A 26,873-nucleotide genomic window follows, 5' to 3' on the forward strand; every position below is an offset into this window, starting at 1 on the left:
AGAGCCAATCCCAGGAACACTGAGCGCATAACCAATCCACCTACTGACATGTTTTGTGGAAGGAAGGAAGGAAGAAAGAAAGAGCACCTGGAGTAAACCCACACAGATATAGAAAGAACATGCATAGAAAGAAACTCAACACAGACAGTGACCCAAGCACAGGATTAAACCAGGGACCTTGGAGCTGTGAAGCAGTTCAGCAACACTACTTGCTCCATCATTATGCTCCCTATACCAGACATAAACAAAGGAAAATAAAGAAATTCAGACATCAATTAAAAACAGACCATTAATATAGAAATATGTATGCATGTTTGCACCTATTTATTTAGTGTTTTTTTTTTTTTTTTTTTTTTTTTTAATGATATTAGTGAACTTATTTTGGTCTGTGCTCCAAGTTTAAAACTGATGTGCTGAATGCTGATTGCAGTTGCACTTTTTTTTTTAAAGGACAACCAATAATTACAAAAAACAAGCAAACAAAGACAGAAATAAATATGAAAATATAATTAAAGATAGTTGAATAGATCATTGCAAACAATTAAGGGATGACAGTTAATTATTACTGAATAATTATTCAAAACAAATGTGATAAATATGTAGAACTCCATATTTATAAATGTATATATACATATTTTTCTGTTAGTCCAACCTAAATGTAATTCCAGCAGCAGTGATATTTTCAGACGGTTTACGACATTTCATGTATGCCTATATGTCTGATAGATGTGTTTGACCTTTACATAGTCTGCGACTTCTCCCAGCCTGCTGCTGTTTTGATACAGTTGTGGAGAGAGATACATTGTCAGCAGTGGCAGTGAAGAGAGAGGTAAAGCACACCATGTGACTGCTGAGTATCAGGGGAGATTAGTGGATAGGTAGGCGCGTGTCTGTAACTGTCTGTCTAGATTGCTATGTCTCGGTCATTTTGGACCGTCCTGATTTGAACTGTCATCCCCCCGACCTGGTGATGAGGTTGCCTCTATAATATTTCATCATCTTTTTTTGGACCTGCAATGCCACTGCTGCCAGAGTCAGTGGAGGCAGAGCACTTTGACGGACTATCCCTGCTCTACTGGTAGGTTGTGTTTGTTTTTAATGTAGAATGCCTTCAGATCTGGCAAAGCTGTACATGCCTTTGAGTCTAATTTCACTACTGCATCATGATATGATTTTAATCTTCTTTGGTTGAGTTGAGTATCTGGCAGTGAGCTTGACTGTAAATGATTGTGAGGGTTAGGTTGGCAGTGCATGTGTAGGTGAAGAGGATTTGCTGTGTTTAAGTAGGATTTAAGCAGACACACACATTGTTTTGACTCCGAAAACCTACGATAATTCAAAGCAGGGTGTCGTCACAATCTGTTTGTGTTCATTTCTATATAATGAACATACAAGGACAAGATATTTTGTCATGGAAAACCATGGTAATGGAATTTTGCAGGGTTTCATTGTTTAGATCCATTTTAGACGTGCACACAGCATGGCTCCTCAGTGTATATCTTAATGTCGTGCCGTTAAGTGATCAGTGTTAATGTTACATCTCCTGCAACACAATCTGTTATAGTAAGCCCAGTCGCCCATGCCGATTGTATTGAAATATGCTGCTGCAGAGATTAAACTGAAATGTTTGCGTTGCATTTGGAGGAGGGAACAGTTCACTTGAGGAAAAGGTCAAACACCGATCATATCTTCTTAGCTTTGAGCTTTGGTGTGTATTTCCACCTCAGCTTTACCCAAACTTACCCAAATCTGCAAGGCAAACTTTCATGATTTGCTGACTTTCATTTTACCTCACGCCAATTTAGCACATTAAATGTAATAATGAAACATAAAATTCTCTTATTTATTTACAATAATTGTAAAACAAGCAAACAAACAAACAAAAAGTATGTATGATACAGTATTAAAATCACTTACAAATCTGCATTTAATGTTAGTTTTTAAAGCATCACCTTCAACAGCATACTTAACACGTTAGATAACAGTACAGCTTTTGAAAAGTGTAGCATTCTGGATCAGATTCTTGTTTAACAGATTCAAGGCACACTTTTTAATTTGAGCAGTTTTTACTTATGAAGTACACCTATGATCAACTTTCCTTAAATAAGATTAGGTAGTGATTTTGCATGACCAAGCAATCAAATTAAAACTCAATTTAAAACTCACTGCCATTCCTTTCAAATTTAAAGTTAGCTATTTGACTCATTTGTTTCACAGTGTTCTAATGTAATTAGAGGATGACAATATTAAAGGTGTTTTTCAGGACAATCATGGGTCCCCATGGCATCAACCGTGCTGTGCAAAGACTGGAATTCTTAGACTGCAGACAAGGTCTTGGTGAGGACTAAAAAAAAAGCTTGATCATTTATTTTACCATCAGTTTATTAGTTGATTAATTAGAATCCAGGTCTATGATTCACATTATTTCTGATGTAATTACATAGATGATAACAATAATTACAAAGAGGTGTTACAAATGGAAAAATATGTTGCAGTGGTGCTATAACATCCAAACCTTTGCTTTTGTCTGTTAGGGGTGAAGATTATTGGAGGATACAGAGAGCTGAGTGGTGAAGAGTTTGGGATTTTTATTAAGCGAGTGTTACCTGGTGGTCTTGCAGCACAGGATGGTATGTTGGACTTTAACACACATAGGATATCTATGATTGAATTAACATTCATTCAAATAATTAATTCCAGAATTCTATTTCTGCCAGGACGACTGAAAGCAGGTGACCTCATTTTAGACGTCAACAACATGAATTTAGCAGGCGTTACAAATGAAAGGTATCAAATAATACAGAGAAGATGATGAATGCAATATTGATGAATACGAACACATGCATAAATCTCTGCTCAGACACACCCTGTAAAACACTGCTCAAATTATGTTATATCATGGTCTCATAAATAAATTAATTATCTATGTTTAATGCCCTGAAGGTTAATGATGCCCTATGCTATGCTGTGTTTTGTCAGGGCAGTGGAGATTCTGCGCATGGCATCAGCCACGAATCACATGTCTCTTCTGATCGCCCGTGATGAGGAGTCCAGGTATATGAAAATCTTACAGCCATGCTTCTTACGATTTAGTTGATTTATTTTTTTTGGTCCATGTTATAAATACGGATGTTGGTTTTTCAGGTTTAGAGCCAAAGTTCTGTTAGGTAGAGTTTGAGATAAATTATGAATATAAAAACAAAAAAGATTGGCTTATGCTGGATCATGAAATGTGAGTTTTTCAGGGCGTCATCCACATTAATCCGGTTAGTGGTTCAGAACGCAGCCTCTTGATTTTTTATAAGTCTAAAAATAGCCTTAATACATTAAGTGCATTAAAGACTTACACTTAATTAAGACTGTTGTAGCATTTTATTTTTGCATTCTGCCCTCTTACAAGTGATTAATTTATTGGGGAAATATTCCTGAGCAAACACCTGAAGTCAGATACTATTCAGGTTTACTGCTCTATACTAATCAGAGTTTGCTATCAAGGACATCTGTCTGAATCTGCTGATGTTCAGTTGAGTTAATTGAGCTGGCATTGTGCTGGGTGCTGAGACTCTCTGTGGCACACACTTAGCTAGAGCTGGATGCATGTTGACGTATTAGGGCCATCGGTCAATCAGATGCCACCTGGACTGAATGCACAGAATATGAACAAACCCTACCCTGTGAAGATGAACATTTCTGCTAATGAACAAATGATCATTAAAACGTATATATATATATATATATATATATATATATATATATATATATATATATATATATATATATAAAAGTATATGTTTTTATGTTTCACATATGTTTCATGTATATGTTTTTCCCATGCTAAAATTATTGTTCTGTATATCAGTGTATTTGAGTGTTATATGATTAGGACAATAATGTTATTAGTTAGAGCCATTCTCAAATAATAATAAAGCAGTTTGTTTTAAGCAGTTACTTAAACTGGCTAACTATGATAAAGTTGCAAAATGATTACTACAATTCCACTGTTTAAATCTTTCTTTTAAATTTCTGCTATATATTTTATAAAATACAATTTAACATCAGATTAGAACGTGCATCATTCCGTAGCTTTGAAGGCAATCTGGTGCAAATGTTTTGACATGAACTGTAAGTAGTGCTTGCTCCAGAACATGTAGCTGCCCCATCCATAAAGACATGACCTCTGTGACTATTGTAAAAAATAAATAAATAAATAAATAAATAAATAAATAAATAAATAAATAAATAAAGGTTCACTTTAGCAATGATGAGCAATCAACCATGTGTATGTTCTTAGGAGAGAGTTTGTTGAGCTTATGGAGAAATATGGCTCCAACAGCAACACAAGCTCAGGAACGGGCAGGATTTCTCCTACGCTTCTCTCTACAGGTATTTTCATTTTGCTTACAGTATGAAATTCCAAAATATTTTTGGAACAATTGACAAAAACTAATGTCAGTTTTGAAGTTTTGCAGGCACACGTGCTTTTAAAGTTCTTAACCTAGAAAGAGTCTTCATTCCCCTTTATATGATAGATATAAAACTATTCCTGGAGCACAGCTAGGTAGACAGCTTGGCACACCACACCGCAACAGATTTGAGTGAACTTCATTTTACCTCTAACATTGTGCCCTTCATCAAGGTACTTAATCCCTCTGGGCCAAACCTGTGTACCTCCTGCAGTGCGCTCAACTGCAGCCATAGGAAAGAGCAAGAACTGTCAAGTGCAAATACATCCTGTCAGTTTATAGAAGGCTTGGAGTTGTTTTTCTTTTGTTTGTTTGTTTTTTGCAATAAATGCACAGTTTGTTAATAAAAATTCCTCTCATTTTAAGGTAAACTGACTGACACTGCATCATCATCATCATCATCCAGATCAACAAGCCCTAAAGACTGTAGCACAAACCCAATTACTCCACAGGTCTGCTGGTAAGATCTATACAGTGGAACAGTGCATAAATATTAATCATTACAGGTAAAATAAGGTTAGCATTTTAGCATTTTTATTATCGGCTGTTTTAATTCATTTGCATTTTATTGAGTTACTTGGTTCTAGGTTGTTTTATTTTTTTTAACTGTAAGATCCCAGGTATCAATAAATGGACTGCTACTGTTCAAATATCAATAATTGGTATCAGGTATCAATAAATGGACTGCTACTGTTTTTGAAAACTGTGTTCCTGCAATGACAGCTGTTTGTCCTGCACAGGTGGAAAATCCTGCAAAAGATTAGTTCAGGTCAGAAAAATGAATCCGCTTGTAAGTAATTATATTGGCGACAGTTGTCGTTCTTTTTTTCTCTCTTTTCCCCCAGCGACTGCATGATTCAGCTGATATGTGTTGCAAAGGGAACAGGTCTAGGCTTGGTCATTAAAGGTGGAGCAAACCGTGCAGAAGGGCCAATGGTGTTCATTCAGGACATTATGCCTGGAGGAGACTGCCAAAGGGTGAAACACTACATCACTTGCCTTAGATGTTAGATTAATATATATATATATATATATATATATATATATATATATATATATATATATATATATATATATATATATGTGTGTGTGTGTGTGTGTGTGTGTGTGTGTGTGTGTGTGTATATATATATATATATATATATATATATATATATATAGATATAGATATAGATATAATACATAAATGTGAAAATGCTTCACTTTGAGTAAGTAAATTAATTATTGCTTTTGTTTTGTTTTTCTGCTTTGTGTCATGTTAGGATGGAAGACTAAAAGCAGGAGATCAACTCATATCAATCAATAAAGAGTCCTTAATTGGAGTAACACATGAGGAAGCAAAAAGCATTTTAACCAGAACAAAGCTCAGGTAAGACATTATTGCACTGTCCACACTCATAGCTGTGTCTACATACTTTATAAAAAAGTGTTTAAAACCTGACTACATGTGATGTCCACCCAGACCTGACCCGACTGTGGAGATAGCGTTTATCAGGCAGAGGTCTTCCTCTGGTTCCAGCAGCGGCCCACACAGCCCTATTTCCCTACAGCCCTTATCCACTACAGGCTCTCAGCTCAGACCACTGACCCTTGGCGGAGTAACTGTAACTATGCCTGGAGGGCTCGTGCCCAAATTTAATCCCACTCCTATCTCTGGAAGTGAGACACTGCCTTCTGTCAATCTCACTCAGGTAACACATGGGGTTGGATATGTGGGCTTGATTGACTCCCATTCTCCTTGAGAACCTTAATTAGATTGGACATTTGTTAAACAGTTAGATACAATTCTGTACAAAAGTCTAAGGCACATGTAAAGAAATTCTGTAAAGACAATATAACTTCAAACATAATGAAATTAAACCTTTCTACATAAAAGGGAATCTGCTATAAAGGACTGTAAACAGCAATAAAGTAACATTTTGATTTGAATTTGAAGTCAATATCCATTGTGACAACACTTTGCCTTTAAAATACATCAGAAGTCTCAGGTACACTTTGTGAAGTTTTATAAAGAAATTAGCTGGCATGTTTTTCTAAGTATCTTGGAGAATTTGCTACAGTACAGTTCTTCTGAACACTTTGACTGTTGCACTTGCGTCTGTGTTTGCATCACTCACAGCCTTTATTATGTTGTTTGTCTGAAAAGTTGTCTATGATGTAATATGTTTACTGACATGCAAACATTTTTCTGAAACATTTAATTCTTGATGGAAAAGTAATGTTTCAAATCTAAAAAAATATTTTTTTTTACTAACTAAATAATGAATACAGAATTCATCAAATAGTTGGGATAAATTCATACCTTTAATATCTGTATACCATGTTGATATTTCTGTAAAGCTGCTTTGAGACAATGTCTATTGTAAAAAGCGCTATACAAATAAAATTGAATTGAATTGAATCAAATAGTCATCTAAGACAAAAATTGACACAAAAAACCCCCCACAGTACCTAAGATTTTTGACAGTACTATACCTCATGAATCTCATGAAGCTCATGATAGAGATAATAAACCTTTATGACATGTTCGGGCCAGGGGTCTTCAATCCTATCTTTAAATAGGAGATATACCTAATAGATATTTGAAGAACAATGTAGTATGAGGTGCGACTCCTGTTTGACTTTAATAAAAAGCTGTAGTCATACCAGACCTTTATAGTTAAACACTTTAAGTCCTCTGTCTCATACTGTTTGGTGTCTCTCTCTCTCTCTCTCTCTCTCTCTCTCTCTCTCTCTCTCTCTCTCTCTCTCTCTCTACTGTAGATACGAGCAGTACCGGTGAAATCAGAGCTTCCTTCAGTCACTACACCTGACAGTGCCTGCACCACAATGGACAACTCTGGTACTACAAACCTAAAGCAGTGTACCAACCAACATTTCTGTTTAAATAGAAAATGGATAAGCTCTATATATTTTTGCTTGAATGTTCACAAAGTTTGATTTTGCTAACTTATGTTTTGGAACAGCAGTTCATCAAATAAAAACAATCAGAAAAGCTTATATTCTGAGGCAAGGGACATTACTCGTGCACAACCTGGATGACCTGTCCACTAGAACAAGCATTCAGAATGTATTGACGAGTGTTTATTATTAAAGATAATCCAGTCAGGGGGTTACTGCATTTTCAATATGAGAAGACTAAACTAACACTTTATTTCAGCATAATCCTCCAGGATAAGACAAAAATAAACTGATGTCAGTTTAGGTCAGGTATAAACTACAGTATGTTGCTGAGGCACAGTATGACCAAGTTTTTGTTTGACATCGCTTTACCTGAGGGAGTTTCAATATGGGAGGCAAAGGGGGTAGATAATTATAGACAGAATTTGTACACATATAAGTCCTTAAAAGCCCTTGCAATCAGTGAAGGATTAATCTGGAAAATTGGAGAACTGTCAGTTTTATGTCAGTTTTACAAAATGTGCTGAACATTCATATATATATATAACAAATATATAGCATTATATTACTGTACTTTTTCCAGTTCACTGTTGTGCTTGATGGGGAACTTGATTACAGTAGTGATGTCAGTGTGGGTAGTTAGACCCTAGTCTTGATTTCTGAGATAAGTGGATAGAGAGACAGAGTGGATAGAGAGACATTAGAAGGAAATTGATTGCTGTTCTTCAGGAATCTCTCATATCTCTGTAGAGAAGTGCCTTGTGCCTGTGGGAGCTCAGGGTCATAAAAATAAAATCATTTTAATTTTGTCATATTATAAGACAAAAATGTACTTACAATGTTGTAGTTTTTAAGGCATAGTTAACATCACATGAGCCTTGAATATCCATAAATATATACTTTTCATATAGCTTTGTCTTCAGATGCCACTACTGCCTGTAAGTTCAGCACCATGGTCTCCGTCATTCATCCGAAGCCTTCTTCACTCACATCTAGCTGCCGTATCAAACTGGAGAAGCTGGAGCAGGTTTGTTCTTTGCCTCATGTTAACAGCTGGGTCAAATGCGGGTGAACTAACCAGCAGACAACTTTCCATTCTGCTCAACCATGCTCTCTATTACACTGATCCATTACTGCTGTGTATCATGTGAAACAAATTAATGACTCTGCTGGATGCTTTAAAGATGATACATGTCATTAGTACACTCTTGCTGTGCAATAATGGGAAAATTTGATAGCAGCTGTTCTGCAGCTTTCACCCTGTTCAATCACACCAGGCCATAACATTTTTTGTCTGCTTATTTTGCTATGTTTCATTTAAAGTAGTTTTATGCAGCTATATTTATTATGTTTAAAACTGCTATTTCTTTGGACTTGAACAAATAAAAAGTACATATTAAAAATTATGAGAATGTGAAAAAAGGGTTAAAAGAAGTGATAGAGAGAGTGAAACAAATTTACACTCAGTCACAGTTTTTGTAAGATGACAGTTGTCGTATCCCCAGGCACTGGAGGTCTTGGGTTTAAAGCTGACGGAGTCTCAGCTCCAGCCACTGAGAGAGAAATTCCTGGTGGACCAAGGAGGAACAGTGGCCTATGGAGGTGAGAAGTCTCACATTTATTATTAGTCCTATTCTGCAAGTTGACCAAATCATGGTAAATAAAAATATAAAACTTGTGCTCTTTTGTCACCATTTGAAATGCAAAGTACAATATAGAATGATAGACTACAGGTTTTAATTAGACTTGTTTTGTTGAAAATCAGATTTTGAGACTGTGACGAAGGAATTCTTGAAGTTGACAAACAAATCAGGTGTGCAACAGCAAACATCCAGAGTCACTTCTGATGATCTGACTGACTCTTCATCAAACCCGCAGGTAGAATTTTTAAATACCAAATTCTACTATTTAACATTTCATGTCCCAAAACATATCTAAAAGGTACAAAGTAGTATTATATTTCTAAAAATATGTATAGAGGATAATTGGTACTGCTGACTGGCGTGGGAAATGATGTTATTTCTCTGTGGGTAAGACATCACTCTTTTTTCCCTGTGGATTGAGTGACACTAATCAATTGTTTCTGTCTGTAAACAAATGTATTAGGAAGAGTGCAGTTAACGGCTCCTCCATGTGGTCAGATTCAGTGCCAGAGCTGAAAGAAGCATGCATTAAACCTTCACCTTGGTTAATTTTGTGTTAGGGGAGATCTAGCTAGTGGGTTGGAATTGGCAATGACAAAAACTTGGAGAAAATGGAGCAAAAAACATTGACATTTATGGAATTTGGCAGCTGGCCGTATACAGATTGACTTACGTTTATCTAATTTATACAGCTGAGCTGTTGAGGGCCTTGCTTAAGGGCCCTGCAGTGGCAACTAATGACATGTAGCACTGAAATACTGGCAGCTAAAACATGGTGGACTTAGTGAAAATATGTTCCTCTTTGTGTTCCCTGAGGTATCAACATCTGACTCTGATGACCTGGATGAGATGGAGAGAATGAGAAAAGATCACATTGAAGCCTTAAGAGAAATAAAGAGACTGCAGGTGAAATTTATAATATCAGTTTGGTAAACATGCAGATGGGTTGTGCAGCCTTGATTCTTATTGTATTTAAAGGAAAAATCTTGGATCCCACTGAGGAGCAAGTTAATTATAAATGTGTACAAGTGGTTCATGGTGGATTTTTTTTTTTCTTTAAGTCTGCATGTATTTACAAAGGACTCATTATTCTGACTTCACTGATGTTTAACTCCATCAGGATAGGGTGGCTGAGTCTGAGAGCCTGTGTCAGGAGATGCAGCAGGAGCTGACTAAAGTCAAGCAGGTGAGTGCCTGTTGCTTCACATCGGCTCATTTCATGATTATTTGCATTGCACTGTTTTAAAAGTGCCCCTAGAGGGAGCTCGCTTCCAGCTTCCTTGGTGCTCTACAGTAAATTCTGTTATGTTTAAAAATATCAGCTTCATGTGAAATGGCTAGTGCTGAAGATACAAAGTATGCATTTACATCTATCCATCCATTTTCTATCCGCTTATCCTACTGGCAACCTGGAACCTATCCCAGGGAGCATCGGGCACAAGGCGGGGACACTGTAGACAGGGTGCCAATCCATCAAAGGGCACAGTATACATGCACATATTTTTGAAATTTTTCTTTGTAAACATTTGAATATATTTTATGCTTACATCATACCTCATTCACACTGTACTTAGATGCTCCATTCTTAGCATGATGGAATAAGCTGTCCTGGGTTCAGGAGGCATGTACCACCCACTGTATGTGGGAGTTGGAGTGTGTAGGGCACAGTAAAGATTTGAGCTTGTGTGTAGAAATAGTTCTCTTCAGTGAGTCATGAAAAATGGAATCAACTCCGAGTTGCGTTATCTGTTACATAAATCAAATTCATTAGTATGTCAACTGTAATTAAATATCATTAACACCAGATTTTTTAAAATGATTGTATTGATGTATTAATAGAATACATAGAGCATTTTTGAGCATAGCGATTTAATATGTTCAGTGAGAGTTTATTTTGTCACATAAGTTCTTAAGTTCTTGTTGGAGTGTTAATGAAATCCACCAATGAAGAGAACACATATAAATATAGAGATGTGGGTATTTTATATATCACATTATTTATTTTTACAGCCACAGGTTAAAAAACAAAGAAAAAAAAGAATAAAAATGATAATACTAATGTATTCAGAATTATGTACAGTGTTGTTGGGGGTCTTGAGAAAAGAAACAATAATAATGGAGTATAATAATAATAATAATAATAATAATAATAATAATAATAATAATAATTTTAAAGGTAAAAAAACTTAAATAAGACATATAAAATATCATTTGGTGTCATGTTTTTGGTATTTGTATAGAACATTTTCAGTGAATAAAATAATAATGTGCTGAATGAAATGAACTGATGATTTCAAACTTTTGAATGGTGGGCTTGATCTGAGTTGTGTGACCCCGTATGACCATGTGATTGGGTCAAAGCAACCTGTCTCTGCACATTTGTCATGCTGAACACAGTGATGGATTTGTGATCTCAGCACCACACTGAGCTCCATTACTTACCAAGCTGAGAGCAAAAGCAACCAAGAGGGAGCGCTGAAAGCCCAGCCTTGAGGAAGCGAGGATTTATTTTAAAAGCCTGCACTTCTTTCAAACCTGGATCTGCCTCTCTGAATCCGTTCTGCTCTCTTCACCCCCACCCACGCTCTCTGTGCTATATATGCCATTAGAGTAACAGGTAGGCAGACAGGCTGCCCAGCAGAGAGGCAGCAGGCTTTAAAGCGTTCCCTTTGGAGATGAGTGTGCCATCCACGCATTGCACCAGGGCCACTGAGTACTGAAAGGTGTGTGTGTGGGGTGAGCTGTTACCCACGTGAGAATGGGTACAGTATGTGGTTCAGGAATGAGGTGTCTCCATTTGAGTCTTTTATTGTGATGTGCAGCATGTGTGCAGTGCTTCTCCTGAATTTGATATAAATGAAGAACTGCAATTACAAATATATTTGTTTCACAGTCTTAGCTAAAGTATATGTATGGCTTAAGCATAGTGCGAATGTTTGCCGTGGCATAATTTACTATTTATAACCACATACAATAGTATTGAACGTTAGTATTGAAGGTTCTGAATTATAAGTAGTCTGTGCATGTTGATTTGCATTTTAAGTGAATCTACTATGTAGTGGTTTTACTGTATAATTATTGGTATTATCATGGAAAAACAATGTGTTGTATAAAAATAAACATGTGATAGAGACCCGTGACTGCTAAAAGCTTATGGTTTATTTGGACTTGTGAAAAATTGGCAGCTGCTGTGTACGTTTTGCAGAGATTATTCAGGCCCTTAGTGTTGCTCCTTATAGCACATATCTTGTGCACTGGTGTGACCTGGGATTGATAATACAGGGAACATTTGAGGACTGAGCACTTCCTTGTTCACTTGTGGACATCTGTATATAAACTCAGCAAAAAAAAGAAACATCCCCCACATTCAACTGATTTGATTTCCAGAAAACTTCTTAACATGTGTAAATATTTGTATTAACATAAAAAGATTCAACAGCTGAGACATAAACTGAAAAAGTTTTACAGACATTTGACGAACAGAAATGTAATAATGAGTCCCTGAATGGGGGTGGGGGTTCATATAAATGTAACAGTTAGTATGTGGTGTGTTCACCAGCTACTTTAAGTACTACAGTGCATCTCATCCTCATGGTCTGCAGCTGATTTGTCATTTCTTGCTGTGAGATGTTACTCCACTCTTCCACCAAGGCATTGGCAAGTTCTCGATCACATAATGAGTCTTTATTGGTCACATATACAGTAGAGCACAGGAAGCTGGTCTCAGAGCGCAGGGTCAGAGAGGCGTCCAGGCGCCCCTGGAGCAGAGAGGGTTAAGGGCCTTGCTCAAGGGCACAACAGTGGCAGCTTGGCAGTGCTAGCTTGAACCCCAACCTTCCAATCAGTAACCCAGAGCCTTAACCGCTAAGCCACCACTGCCCCATTCTAGGGGGACACAGGGTTACATGTAATTTTTCACTGCAAGGACGATCACCTGTCCTTCCTGTCACTCTGTAGCACTGTCCTAGGCATCTTACATTACAGACATTGCAGTTTATTGCTCTGGCCACATCTGCAGTCCTCATGCCTCCCTGCAGCAGGCTTATGGCATGCTCACGCAGGTAAGCAGGAACCCTAGGCATCTTTCTTCTGGTGTTTTTCAGAGTCAGTAGAAAGGTCTCTTTAGTGAACTAAGTTATTGTAACTGTGACCTTAATTGCCTACTGCCTGTAAACTGTTAGTGTCTTAAGGACTGTTCCACAGGTGCATGTGCAATAATTCTTTATGGTTCATTGAACAAGTATGAAAAACATTATATAAACCCTTTCCAATAAAGATCTGTAAAGATTAATTGGATTTTACAAAATAATCTTTAAAATACAGTCTTCTGAAAATGGGATATTTCATTTTTGCTGAGTTTATGTGTACAAATAGTCTTATGATGTTGCATCTTTTCAAAGCATTGGTCACAGAGTCACCTTATTGGCCGGCTCCTAATTGGCCAGTACATAGTACAGGTACTAAGGAAAAGTCTTCATTATTACTGATTACATTAAGATGAAGTGTTATTTCTGGAAAAATATTTAACTGACTTACACAAGCTGCAAAAGTGATATGAATCCCTAAAGGCATATGAATTAATCTGTAAGGGTAGCATGTGTGACTCATAGCATTAGTGATACATGTTCATTACTCAGTACTATGGCACTTCGTTGCTCTGTAATTAAATTGGCCTTGTAGCATTCCTGAGTTTTTTTTGTTTGTTTGTTTGGAAATGCATCCAGTGCACTGGCATGCATTAATATTTTTCAGGTGTCCCTTTCAGGGTCCATCCCTGTCCACACCCACTCACTGTAGATAAAATCAACATTTGTTCAAGCCAAAGAGTTAGGCTCTTCATACAAAAAGTTAGAATTTTAACTGATCTAGACCAGTGCTTGGTCATGTTGGGAGCATTTGGAGAATCTGAGAGAGGGAGGTGCTGTACTGAGTGTGCTGAATTGGGGGAGAACCCCTTAGCACTGTACTCTGTGGATTCCCAGCAACATCGTTCTGACTCTTACTATGCTACTGCAGGAGGCAAAAACGGCTGTGGATGAGAGAAGATCTCTGCAGACGCAGGTCCAGTTGGCTGAGGCGGCGCAGAAGCAGGCACAGGGGATGGAGATGGACTACGAAGAGGTTATCCACCTCCTGGAGGAAGAGATAGCAGAGATGAAGTCTATGAGAGCAGAAAAGTCAGACCAACTGAAGGTATAGGCTAGGAGAAAAAGCTAGTCTCCCAGCCACTAAAGTAAAGGCTTTAGCCCACTCCTCTAACTCCCACTTCCCGTTTCCTGCTCAGATCCAGCTCAGGGTTTCCCTCTCTCCTGTACCGTGAAAAGTAGGTCACTGTTTGCTTTGTATTATTCAGTAACTGGGCTGAAGTGCAGTGAAGGCTTTTTGCGTGATCTTGCTGCGTGACGTGGGTTGATGAAGAAAAATGTGGTTAGTAGCCTCACAGGTCACAGAAGAATCTCATTTATGTTATTATATTTGCAAGATCACAGTTTTTCGCCAAATGAAAAGTGGAAGTGGAAAGTGGAAAAAAAACATGACATACTTTATGTCTGAAAGAACTTACCTGCTTTCAGACCTTGGAAACATCACAAGAAGTCAGATTTGCTGATTATATATTTAAGCACAAAAAAATATCTTAAAAAGAAAGACATTGATATACGGTAGTAAAAAATGTCCAAAAGTCCATAGCCAACAAGACATAAGATATCATAATTGACAAAGTACTGGATGTTTTGCATCAGTATTGCTAGATTATAGAATTTGCCTTTGGGCTTTGCCATTTGGAAATAGCATGCAGGCCGGCAAACCTGTTGCTTTATTTTATAGAAACTTTATGCATGCAGCCTATGTGATACCACGTCACATTCTAGTTCCCCAACTCAAACTCTTCCTTCAACCACCCTTCCTTCAACATTGCTATGTATAAAAACCTATAATATTCTACATGCACTCTTCTTTTAAAAAAAAAAAAAAACAAGTTTTAGAATTTTAACCCAAATCTATCATTCATATTGAATATGCCACTGGACACCACACACAAGCAACACACCTGTGTTATATACCGAATTACCACGATTCATACAGTTTGTATAAGGAATACTTCTGTGAACAGAGAAGCAGCATGTTAACACAGTTCCCTCATAAATGTGACATGACACAAGAAGGAATGAACAAACAGCAAATTTGTGTGTATAATTATAACAGTGTCGATAATGATTTTTCAGTGAAGTTCAGAATATGTAGAATTGTAAGAACTGAATGAATTTCTATGCAATGTATGATTTACGGATGCAATTAAAAAGTAAGAAAAAGCAAACCAAAGCGTTTTTTCCAGGCTTACAGAATTGAATAGTTGAAAAGTTGGTTAAAACTGAATGTTTGTAGATGAATGTCAACATTAATACCTTCTAGTAACTTCAATATTTGACACAGGAGGATCAGGATTTGAAGAAAAGGATTGCTTTGCTTGAGTGTCAATTACGGAAAAGTGAAGTTGCAAAGAATGGCTTTGAAATTTCTACTGGCAAACTACTGCACTTTGTGAAGGTATGAATGTGGTTATATAAATGTATAATTGTGCAATCTCAATTTTCCCAAGTGATTTTTGCCCACTCCCTATTCTGGGGTAAAGACCTAAGACAATATACTGAAACAGTTTTAATGTTTTTCCAATAAGCCATTCATACCATAAAGCCATGGCAATAATTTTGTATTAACTGTAACCCTGACTTTAAATCTCAACCTTGCATATTTATATCATTCCTTTTTGGTACTTTTGTGGATATTGCAGCACTTAATAATACACTTGTATTTGTTAATGGTTCTATAGTTAAGGGTCCTTAGGTTTCTAAAGGGGTTTGACTTGGAACCCTCTCTGATAGGGAAATCCTCTACTGTTGTTTATATGATAATTGAATCAACTATTGGGTGGCCCTTCACCACTGCTGTTCACTTACTGGACTTATTCTTTTACCCTTTAAGTCAGGGAAGGTTTTATACAGTATATGATTAACAGACATATATAATTTTCATATTAGACCGAGATAAATACTAACTGTATAGCAACTCTTACCTTAATAATATTAATATCTAATTTCCCCAAATACTCAATTATTAACTGGGATCTTTTTTTGCCAGGCCATTCAAGACTTCCTAACAGAGAATCAAGGATCTTTCAGCACTTATAGGTGAGAGAGAGAGTTTACTTTCACCTTAATATTAACCCAATAGCTAAAGAAGTATGCAACAGGATAAGCCAAAACTTAAGAGCATTTAAAAATAGAACTCAAATGGTTCAGGTACAAGAGTAGCAGTATTAGCACTGCTAGCAGAGATATAATATAATACTGTGCAGATGGAGTCAGAATTTTCTACATTTCTGTCTACATTTTCTATATTTAAATAGATTCTATCTCATTTAACCAAATGCTGCTTATGAGATAATGTCCTGTGTTGTGAAAGATAAATAAGTCATATCTCATACTAAATTGTTTCAGAAATTAAAACAAAATCAAAGATGAAACAAAAGCAACCTGGGGAAACACAAAATACAGTTTTTAAATGATAATGTTATTTATTGAAGCAAAAAAAAGTTATCCATTACCAACTGGACCTGTGTGAAAATGTATTTGCCCCTAAATCTATGGAACTGCATTCATAATGGTGTTCAGCTGGACTAAAAGCAACCAGGCCTGATTACTGCAAACCCTGTTCAATTTTTCAACTTCATGAAGTTAAAAGGTCTTACCCAGTAACACACTATGCCAAAATTGAAAGAAATTCCAGAAATGATGAGGAAGTAGGTGAATGAAATACATCAGTCTGGGAAGTGTTACAAAGTTACTTCAAAGGCTCTGGGACTCCAAAGGAGCACAGTGAGAGCCATTATCTCAAAATGGAAAAACTGGATTGATGTTTAGAAGACAGGGGTCCCATAAAATCTGGCGTAAACCAAACACCGAATTCCACAAAAGGAACATCATACCATTATAAAATCATACATCATACCCATAACATATGGAGGTGGAAGTGTGATGGTGTGGGGATGCTTTGCTGCTTCAGGGCCTGGGCTACTTGCAATAATTGATGGAAACATGAATTCTGCTTTCTACCAGAAAATCCTAATGGAGAATGTCCAGTCTTCAGTCTGTAAGTTGAAACTGAAGTGCAGCTGGAGTCTGCAGCAAAGCAACGATCCAAAGCATATGTGTAAATCCTAGTTCTAGAAGTAAATGAAATCAATTAGTTTTTCACATTGGTGATAGGTGTTGGGTAACATTTTTTGCTTCAATAAAAAAACAAAAAAAACAACAACACTGTACTGTATGTTTACTCAGGTTGCCTTTGTTTTATGTTGTATTTCATTTGAAGATCTAAGCCTATTTAGCATGAGACAAACAGATGAAATCAGCACTGTATGAATATCCATAAATAATCATAATAGTTAAGTATTAACATTTTGTTAACTAAATTTCTTAATTTGTTTCTTAACTTACACAGTATTAATAAAGGTTATTTACATTATGAAAAGTCTGTTTGGAAATAATAATAAGTTATAGGCGATAATGTAAGTTTGAAACTCTTTGGAACATTTGTTGTCCAGATTCTAAACCAAACCCTGACATATATTCAGGAGAATGGGATATCTTTGTAAAGACAGAATAAGCCTGCACTTTGTTATTCAAAACAGAAGAAAATGTTATTATATTTTCTGATGGAAAAGAGCTATAGGGTTAGTTGACTTTGTCACTACATCATAATTAGACCCAGTTTTTAAGTGTGTATGATAATATACAATGTGCTTTAACAACAATCAATCAAGTTAGTTTTATTTGCTTAGCACTTTTAATAATAGACATTGTCACAATGCAGGTTTACCGAAATCGTGACGTAGATTTAGATTCTTAATGAGCAACTCAGAGGCAACAGTCACAAGGAAAAACTCCCTGAAACATCATGAGGAAGAAACGTTGAGAGGAACCAGACTCGAAAGGGAACCCATCCTCTTCTGTGTGACACCAGAAATCTCAAAATAATGAGAATGTGTACAGTATATGGTCATTTTGAAAAGTGAGAAAGTGACTTGTTTGTTTGGAAAGATGTGTATTAGGATAGGCTTCAGGTGCCAAATAGCAAGGTTACAATGTGAATAAAGCAATGAAACTTTATATATAAAAGAAAATAAATGAAAATAATCATATCAAAAGAATATGTAATATAATAATGTAAGAGCTTTTCAGAATGTAATATATGCTTGTAATGCATTTAAACAACCAACTTACTATTAGCAAGAAGTATTTCACATTGGCTTCTTCCAGTTTCCTGAAAGTGCGTTTCATAACTCTCTATCTGTGTCAGTGGGCCTGAGTACATGAAGCCCCTTCCCCACTAACATTTTCTGTGTTAGGTGGCACACTGGACAATGGGTTGTAGCATTCATTCTGCCTGGTCTGTGTGCTTTTGTTCCTTTCAGGTCAAAGGGAGGTCATTTCTGTATAGATTTTATAATGAAAAACATAACAAAAAAGACCTTTTTTTCTTCAACACTAGAGTTTGAGGTTGAAGAGCTCTGAGAAAAAAGATTGAATGCAGCAAAGACTGAAGCAGGACTGATGGTCACAGTGTATATATACACAGTTATAAAATATATACACCAGAATTCCACCATAATTGATTTAATTCCATACATTCTACATTGGTTTAATAATTCCCATCAAATCCCATCAGTGGATATTTACATTTGTACTTTATCCTGGATATCAACTCTGAGGTTTATATTTATCTGCAATGTTTGTGCACTTCCAATATCCCTGGCTCAAACAGCAACCTGGATGTAATTCTACACAATATTATAGGTTACCGTCGGTGTTGAGCTTCACATTTACCAAATGTCCATGAGAGTTTCCTCCGGAAAATCGATTTTCCTCCCAAATCCCAAAGCCATTTGGGATTTGTGAATTGGCAATGCTAAATTACCAATAGGTGTGAATGTGTGTTCATGGACAGGGTGTATTCCTGTCTCATGCCCAGTGTTCCTGGGATAAGCTATGGATCCACTGAGATCCTGAATGCTCTGTCTGAACAGGACAGAATAAGAAAAGAATGCTATAATGAAACATAATCTGTATTGTTATAAAATCCATATTAATGATAACAAGGTCATACTGAAATATATAAAGTACTATCTATTATTTCATTTATACACCACTTCTGAACAAGAATAACTATTTTTCTGGAAAGTGGAGAACATTTCTGCTCTCCATTTCTTCAAGCCATAATTGAATAGCTATCATCAGGAACAATGCAAACTAATCAGATGATAATCGTGCAATATATAATTTAATATGAAGATAACTGAGACCAGTTACATTCATACCACATATAGCTTGCAGCCTGTAAATCATGTTCAATGCTCCTAATTTCTTAGCATCTTTAGATAACAGTTAATAGGTCAGCTCTTATGTCTGTACATCATTTATTTTCTTAATACTATTTATGATGGAGGTGATCTCTTTACCAAGTGTTTAATTGACTTCTTTGAAAATTAGTTGATAATTTTTGGTTACAAGTGCTGTATTACTTTTTATGTTTTGCAGTTCTGAAAGTGAGCCAAAGCTGGCTACACTGTCTCCAACTCTGACTACACAAAGTGGGAGGAAAGTGTCTGGAATGGCCTCCACGCTGGCTCTGGAGGCTCAGGAGCTCATTCACACAGTTCAAGCCATCTTAGAGGTTGACTGTAAGTGATCTGATAATAATTAACTGTTCAAATGTTTTGTAATAAAGTATGGTATACTAAGGATGTCCTAATTATCTGATTATAGTGATGTATTCTGATGCTGACAGATCATTTGGCCACACTTGTGGCTCATCAAAAAGCCTAATTTCTAAGTCACATGACACGTCTCTTGAAATATTTTGCAATATTCAATTAAAATCCAATTTAAATGAACTTAAAAATTAAATTAACTAGATAGATAGATAGATTGATAGATAGATACACAGACAGATAGACAGACAGACAGACAGACAGATAGATAGATAGATAGATAGATAGATACATAGATAGATAGATAGAGATTTAAAGTATATATTGAAAATATATCAGGCAAAAATATGCCACTTTCATCTGGTCCATTCTTTTATTTTCACCCATAATCATATGATGTTGGGGAAACTGAATGCGTTGGTCAAATTATCTTTTCACTGTACCACATTAAAGGAACATATTAGAGTATGGAATAAACTAATCAGGGAAAAATCTCATAATCTGGTTTTGGTATACAGTGTGAAAAGATTTAGGTCAATCCAATAAGGAAGCGCAATCTAAGGTGCATTTCCTGGTACAATATGCCCATCGGGTCTGATTTGCCACAGCGCTGCAGTCGTTGCCTGGATACAAATCTCTGAAAAGGCAATTGTCAGGTTCTTCAAAAGCACTAGATGTCACGCAGCACTCTGCAGGGAGCAGGCGCCGTACAAAGACACAGACAACAGTGTCAAACTGAAACAGAAGGGGGCTTATTAAAGCAGAGCAGACCTATTTGGTGACAGAAAATTGTGTTTACTTACAAATATCTTGAATCAGTCTGTAGATTGCTTTACTAATCACTTTTGATTAAGTCTTCAATATGGATTTGGTGAGTTCCTTAATAAAGTACTGTATATGTTGCAGCATTGTTTAGGTTGGAAGAGAAGTGTTTATCTGTTGAAATTCTTTTACATTTTTGTTATCATGACCTAATTTTGGTGCATATGTAAACTCAGTAAAGACGAGTTGCTGATGGCCTCCGCTGAGATTTAGAGCAGAATCATGAAAAATAAAGTAGCACAAAGTATCATAGAATCTCTATTAGTTTTTTTTGTTGTTGTTGCTGTTAAATTACATTTCCTTTCCATAGAGATCATTATATAGTGATTGAGATTAATTATATACTTAAAGTTAGTAGGCACATTTGACATGTATGTTTATATATTTTTCAGTTGAAAGATTCTGCTTAAAATAGGATATTTCAATGAATAATGGTAATTTAATGTCTATGCAGATGTACTTGGCTGGTCTAGATCATGGCTGCCTAGCCCTGATCCAGAAAATCTACCACCTTTGATGTGTTTGGGTCCTGCTTAATCTAACACACCTGATACAGTTAATCACAGCCTTCAGGAGCATATAGAAATTATAGCCAGGTGTGTTGGCATGAAACTCTGCAGGGTGGATGATATCCAGGAATAGCGTTGGACGCGTCTAGATGTTGATGGATGAAACAGAAGAGCCAAACTCAAACATGTTTGCCCAAACAAAAGTTTCTCTCTTTTTTAAATGGCCGTAGACTGTTCTCACTCACTCGATTTCAGTAGCCGCTTTATTTTGGTCAGGGTTGTGGATTTGGAGCATATCACAGGAACACTGGAGTTGAGACCCTTATAGACAACTTAAATTCATGATAAGTTGAATGCATAAATGGTATTTATGACCTGATTATTTTGAAGAATCAAGAGATTTTTCTCTGTTCCCAAAATGTAAAGATACTAAGTCATGAATATACTGCAAATTTTGTATAAGTATATAAAATTCTAAAAATTAAAAGTGAAAATACTAATCTAAAGGAAAACTCTGGTTCAATATAAGGTGCAGGTTCGAGTTCAGAAGGAAAAAAAAAACAAAAAAACAAAACCTACTTTAAATATGAAAGTAAAAGGAGAGTCAAAAATGCAAATGGAGCCAGCACCTTACATGACACAGTGATGTTTGTTGAAATTAGTGATGAAATTATACCTTTTACCAATGACCATAAACTATGGGCAAACCTTAGCTGAAACGAACTGATTTGACAGCATGTGTCAAATCTCACAAAATTAGCAGGATAATAACTCACTAGCTTGCTTGGTGGGAATACATATTCTATATGTAAACTACTTATTTGAGAGACATTCCTTTCACATCCAGTTTTTTTTTTTTCACTTGCACATACAGTATGTGTACAAACAACTGAATGTAAATTGTTGAAATAAATACAACTGTTACATAACAAGACTTGGACAGGAAGTAAGCACAGGAGTAAAGTCTTTATTACCACTTAAGTCAAGATAATATGAGGCAGGAACCAAGGTCTAAACAAAACTAGAGCTGAATCAAGAAACATGAACTTAAACAGGGCATGGAAACATTACCACATTTAACTAACTTAAACATATATCAGTTACCTAGAAATGAGGCAGGAAACACAAAACTTAGAACAAGACTGACACAAAAATCTTGTTTAACTATGGCCTGAAACTATCATTTAACAATGACATGAAAATCTCATTTTACAATGACATGAAACTCATTTACCTATGGCATGAAACAAGAAACTAGACAAGCTATGGAAACTTTACCACATGGCACCATTGCACCTTTCAGTCTCTAATACCCCCAGAACATGCGCAGCAAAGCGAGGAGTTTAAATAACCAGTCACAATTACCTTAATTGCTGACAGCTGGTAACACTTGGAAACACACCCTCACAACTCCGCCAATAACTGAACAGGGAGGGACAGGACAAAAACCAAAACAAGTGCACATGTCCATTGTAAAAAAAAGTCCTGTTGTGCATGCTCACTTCAAGCACGTGCACGCACTCTCCAGCTGACCGTGCACGTCGTCACCGCAGCGCCATCTGCCGGCGAGATCGTGACAACAACTGATACAACTGAAATAAATACAATAAATACAACTGAAATAAATACAATGTAAATTGTTGAAATAAATATAAAAATAGGAATATTAATCAACTGCTTGAAGCAGTCTAATGCACAAAGTAAACTCATGAATTCCAAAAATACATACACTCACCATCCACTTTATTAGGAACACCTGTACAAAAGTGTGATATCTGTGACTTTAAGCGTGGATGTTGGTACCAGAAGGGCTGGTTTGAGTATTTCAGAAACTGCTGATCTCCTATTATTTTCACACAAAACAGTCTTTAGAGTTTACACAGAATGGTGCGAAAAACAAAAAACATCGATTGAGCAACAATTCTGTGGGTGGAAACGCCTTGTTTATAAGAGAGGTCAGAGGAAAATGGCCAGATTGGTTTGAGTTGCCAGGCAGGATATAGTAACTCAAACAATCAGCATGCACAAAACATCAAACCTTGAAGACCACATCAGGTTCCACTCTTGTCAAGCAAAGAACAGAAAACTGAGCCTATCGTGGGCACAGAATCATTGAAACAGGACAGAAGATTAGGGGGAAAAAATCTCCTGGAAGTCTTTTTCAGTCTTCAACTGTCCCATCCACCTGTCCAACCCATCCACCTCAAGGTTTGAGATGCTCTTCTGCTCACAGTTGTGGAAAAAGTGTTTATTTCAGTTAGACTTCCTGTCAGCTCAGACCAGTCTTGTCATTCTCCTTTGACCTCTCTCATCAACCAGGTATTTCAGCATGCAGGCCCTCTGCTCACGTGTTTTTGTGTTTTTTGCATCATTTTGTGTAAACTCTAGAGACTGTTATGTGTGAAATACTCAAATCAGCCCATCTCTCACAAAGTGACAGAGTTCACATTTTCCCCATTCTGATGATTGATGTGAACATTAACTGAAGCTCTTGACCTGTATCTGCATGATTTTATGCATTGTGCTCCTGTCACATGATTGGCTGATCGGATAACTTCATAAATGAGCAGACGTGCAGGTGTTCCTATTAAAGTGGACGGCGAGTGTAGAATATACAGTAACCTGTTTTATAGTGAGAAAGTACAGGTTTTTTTTTTTTTAATGTGTAAAAACAGAGAAGCACACCTACAATAACAAAGTAAATGTACTTCATTACTCCCCACCTCTGGAATATAGTGTGAGTATAGTGTTGCATTTAATATTATTTCTCTGTTAATTTAATAACTTTGAGGGTCCTTGTTCACACAATCTTTAGTTTTGAACTCATAATGAAGGAGGCAAAGGCAATAAATTTAGCAAAAGGTACATTGATGAGAGAGGGTGATGAGGCAGTAGAAGTGTGGGAGGGGGAGGACAGATAATCAGCAAGGAGCTGAAGGATAACGTGAAAAGAATGGCAGGGGAGGAAGAGAGGAAGAAAAAAAGGAAAGCTTGTCTGACACGCTTGGCTGCATGTGACCTCTTAGGGAGCTATGCTCACGTTTCAGCTGAGTGCTTTCCACTGGGAGGGCTGTTGCACATGGAGTGCCACCGTGTCCTCACCTGCTGAAACCAAAGAGGGTAACCTTAACTTTGAGAATGATGATGCATGTGTTTTTACACGTGACAGACTACAGAATACTCGCTGACGAAGTCAATACAGTGGAACAGAGTGTGATGTAGGCTCTGATTACTCTTGCAACTTAGTAAAACTGTGGCACACGTAAATGTGTTTCAGCTTTAAAACAAATGGAATCATAAGGACACCATTACATTATTTATCTCCTCTTAGGTTTACCCTATGGCTGGGATGAAGCATATACTGCAAATGGAGCCAAATACTACATCAAGTAAGTAGCTTACAAGATTATATATTTAACCCGCCTATCATTGCTAGTTGTTGTTCTCTCACTGTGCAGCCTTTCTTTCCATCCATTTTCAGTATGTAATGGCTTTTTATGAGTGTAAATTTGATCAAGATTTTACTTTTTCTGACACAGGAGTCTTGTTTTAAGCATAATTATAAAGAGAGTGTCTCAGAAGTACAAGTGACTTGCCAGTGTATATGTGATTTGATATGTATTTTTGTTTCCATAGCCATGTGACTCAGACAACATCATGGACACACCCTGTGATGAACTCCTTGGGTCTGTCTGAACCAGAGGCAAACAAGCCAACACAGAACTCACCAGAGTCCAAAGGCTAGACCCAATCTCACAACAATGGACATTTTTCTGAAGATTATTTGTTTTACAAAACCAAAAAAGACTAAAGCTATTGCATTAAATACAACTTTACATGTAGGTTAAATCCAACTCTGATTAATTTTACCAGTATTAAATCCAAACATATTTTACAAGGGGGTTCCATGATTTTCTGGGCCATATGAAAATGCAGACACTGATAATTTGTAGTACAGATCCAGTATCAAGCACTCCTACATCTGCTTCCACCAATGCCTTTTTTATAGATTTTTAAAGAGTCAGACTTGTTTTCTATTTCAGTCTGGATGGGCATGATACTGGATATTGCTCAAAGTGTCCACATAATTAGCAAAGATGTAGATTAACATTATTAGCAACTCCTATTATGGTAAACAAACAAGACAAAGTCAGTGCTGTTGTCATTTCATGACTATCTCTGTTTTTTTTTTTTTTGGAAGACACATTGGTGGAGGTGCATAGTGATACAATTTACATTTAGAGTATTTGGCAGCAACAATTACATATGTGCTGTCTTTCTGTAGCTGAGTTATACTGAAGCTCAGAAGTGATGCCAGATTGATAGCAAGTTCCAGATCTCAGCAGTGTGGCTGTTCACGGTATCTGTTCTAACACTATCTACAATGTCCTACACGTTGCAGTTATTCCTAATTGGAGCTTTAACATTACAATTTGTGAAATAAATTTATATATACTTAATGCCAGTCCCCTGGAGAAGACTGGAGAACTGACATTAAGTCCCCCATTGTTTAAATCACAAAACAGACACACACATTCTACTTTCCGGTTTTCCTCCTTTTCTTCCATTTCAAGAACTTCCTTTGTTATTCCACTCTGGGCTTTGCTGTTTTCCAATTTTCTTCACCAAGTCTCTGACCTAGCCCATTTACCATTTTCATTCTTCAGAAAATTCAAATCTTTGAAGTCAATATATGTACCATCCTGTCTTGTACCCAGACAGGTCTGTAAGAAAGTAAAGTGAGCTTTGCCAAGTCCTGATCTTTAAACCTAGTTTAAATGCATTATCTCTGACTGATATAAATGTAGTATACAGTTAGTTTAGTAATAATCTGTCTATAACATCTTCAATGGACAGTGTTTATTATTATTCGACTCTTCTACTGTAGTGGCTCTCAAAATCTGCTCCAGAGGACTGGGACACTGTCCACAATTCACAATGGCATGTTAGTTACTTTTATATTTCATTCTTGTGCAGTCTGATATTCTCAACACAGCAAAGCAATACTCGTCTGTTGTTATCCTATGTGGCGTTTATAACTGTTAAGAGGCATAGCACACATGTGAGCATGTGTGGATGTACCCTTAGCCTTATGTTGATATTTTCTGAAAAGTATGTCTTGAAGGTTTGCTTTGCTAAGTGCTGATTTAATTTTATTATTTAAAATATTCCTAATAACAGATTTAGAGTAGAAATATATGTTTAGACAGATATGATACATATGATAATTAGATATGTTCCCTGTTTTATTTGGGAATATATTCTGATTTTGTTGTGATGGAAATAAAGTACACCGGACAAGAGAATATGATCATTTCCAGTTTACTTTTTGTGCCGAGTGTTACGGGTCTAGCTATTTCTGAGTTGGAGTGTAAAGCACAACTCAATACACCAAATGCTCAGGGCCATGTGTATTGATTTTTTCCCTCTCATTCTCCATGTTGTTAAATATATCTTCTTCCAGGAATTTAAAATCACAAGAGATCACATATACTCTACCATCCTTCTCACCCAAATTAAAGAAGGTCCACCAACATAATAGACAAATTATTATTGAAAACAGCCATGGTTTGTGCTATATATTTGTTTTTCCAGGTTTTCCTTTGAGCTATGAAATAAAATCATACGTGACGTTCAAAATATGTACCTAAAGGTTACAATCTAAATACCCTTTAGATTAAATGTGCTAGAAACCCCTAAGATTATAAACTAAAAACATGTTACAGAAATTAGAAAGGAAGGCAGCCATTCTGCAGTTTTATGGATG

The 26,873-nt window shown here is 36.5% G+C and overlaps 1 protein-coding gene across 1 annotated transcript; it reads left to right on the forward strand.

Annotated features, from left to right (window-relative positions):
• Positions 1-736: 736 nt before the first annotated feature.
• stxbp4 (syntaxin binding protein 4) lies at positions 737-25,004 on the forward strand. Its single transcript, XM_017483721.3, has 22 exons — positions 737-1,078; positions 2,264-2,337; positions 2,535-2,630; positions 2,718-2,787; positions 2,980-3,054; positions 4,292-4,383; positions 4,830-4,923; positions 5,309-5,441; positions 5,726-5,832; positions 5,926-6,154; positions 7,227-7,305; positions 8,276-8,391; positions 8,870-8,966; positions 9,130-9,242; positions 9,824-9,913; positions 10,128-10,193; positions 14,024-14,200; positions 15,440-15,553; positions 16,145-16,194; positions 19,603-19,745; positions 24,438-24,495; positions 24,743-25,004. Exons 1-22 carry the CDS (start codon positions 1,017-1,019, stop codon positions 24,849-24,851), a joined length of 2,244 nt encoding a protein of 747 aa, XP_017339210.1. The 5' UTR covers positions 737-1,016; the 3' UTR covers positions 24,852-25,004.
• Positions 25,005-26,873: the final 1,869 nt, after the last annotated feature.

Source organism: Ictalurus punctatus, chromosome 13 (genome assembly GCF_001660625.3).
Source record: "Ictalurus punctatus breed USDA103 chromosome 13, Coco_2.0, whole genome shotgun sequence".
NCBI lineage: Eukaryota > Metazoa > Chordata > Actinopteri > Siluriformes > Ictaluridae > Ictalurus > Ictalurus punctatus.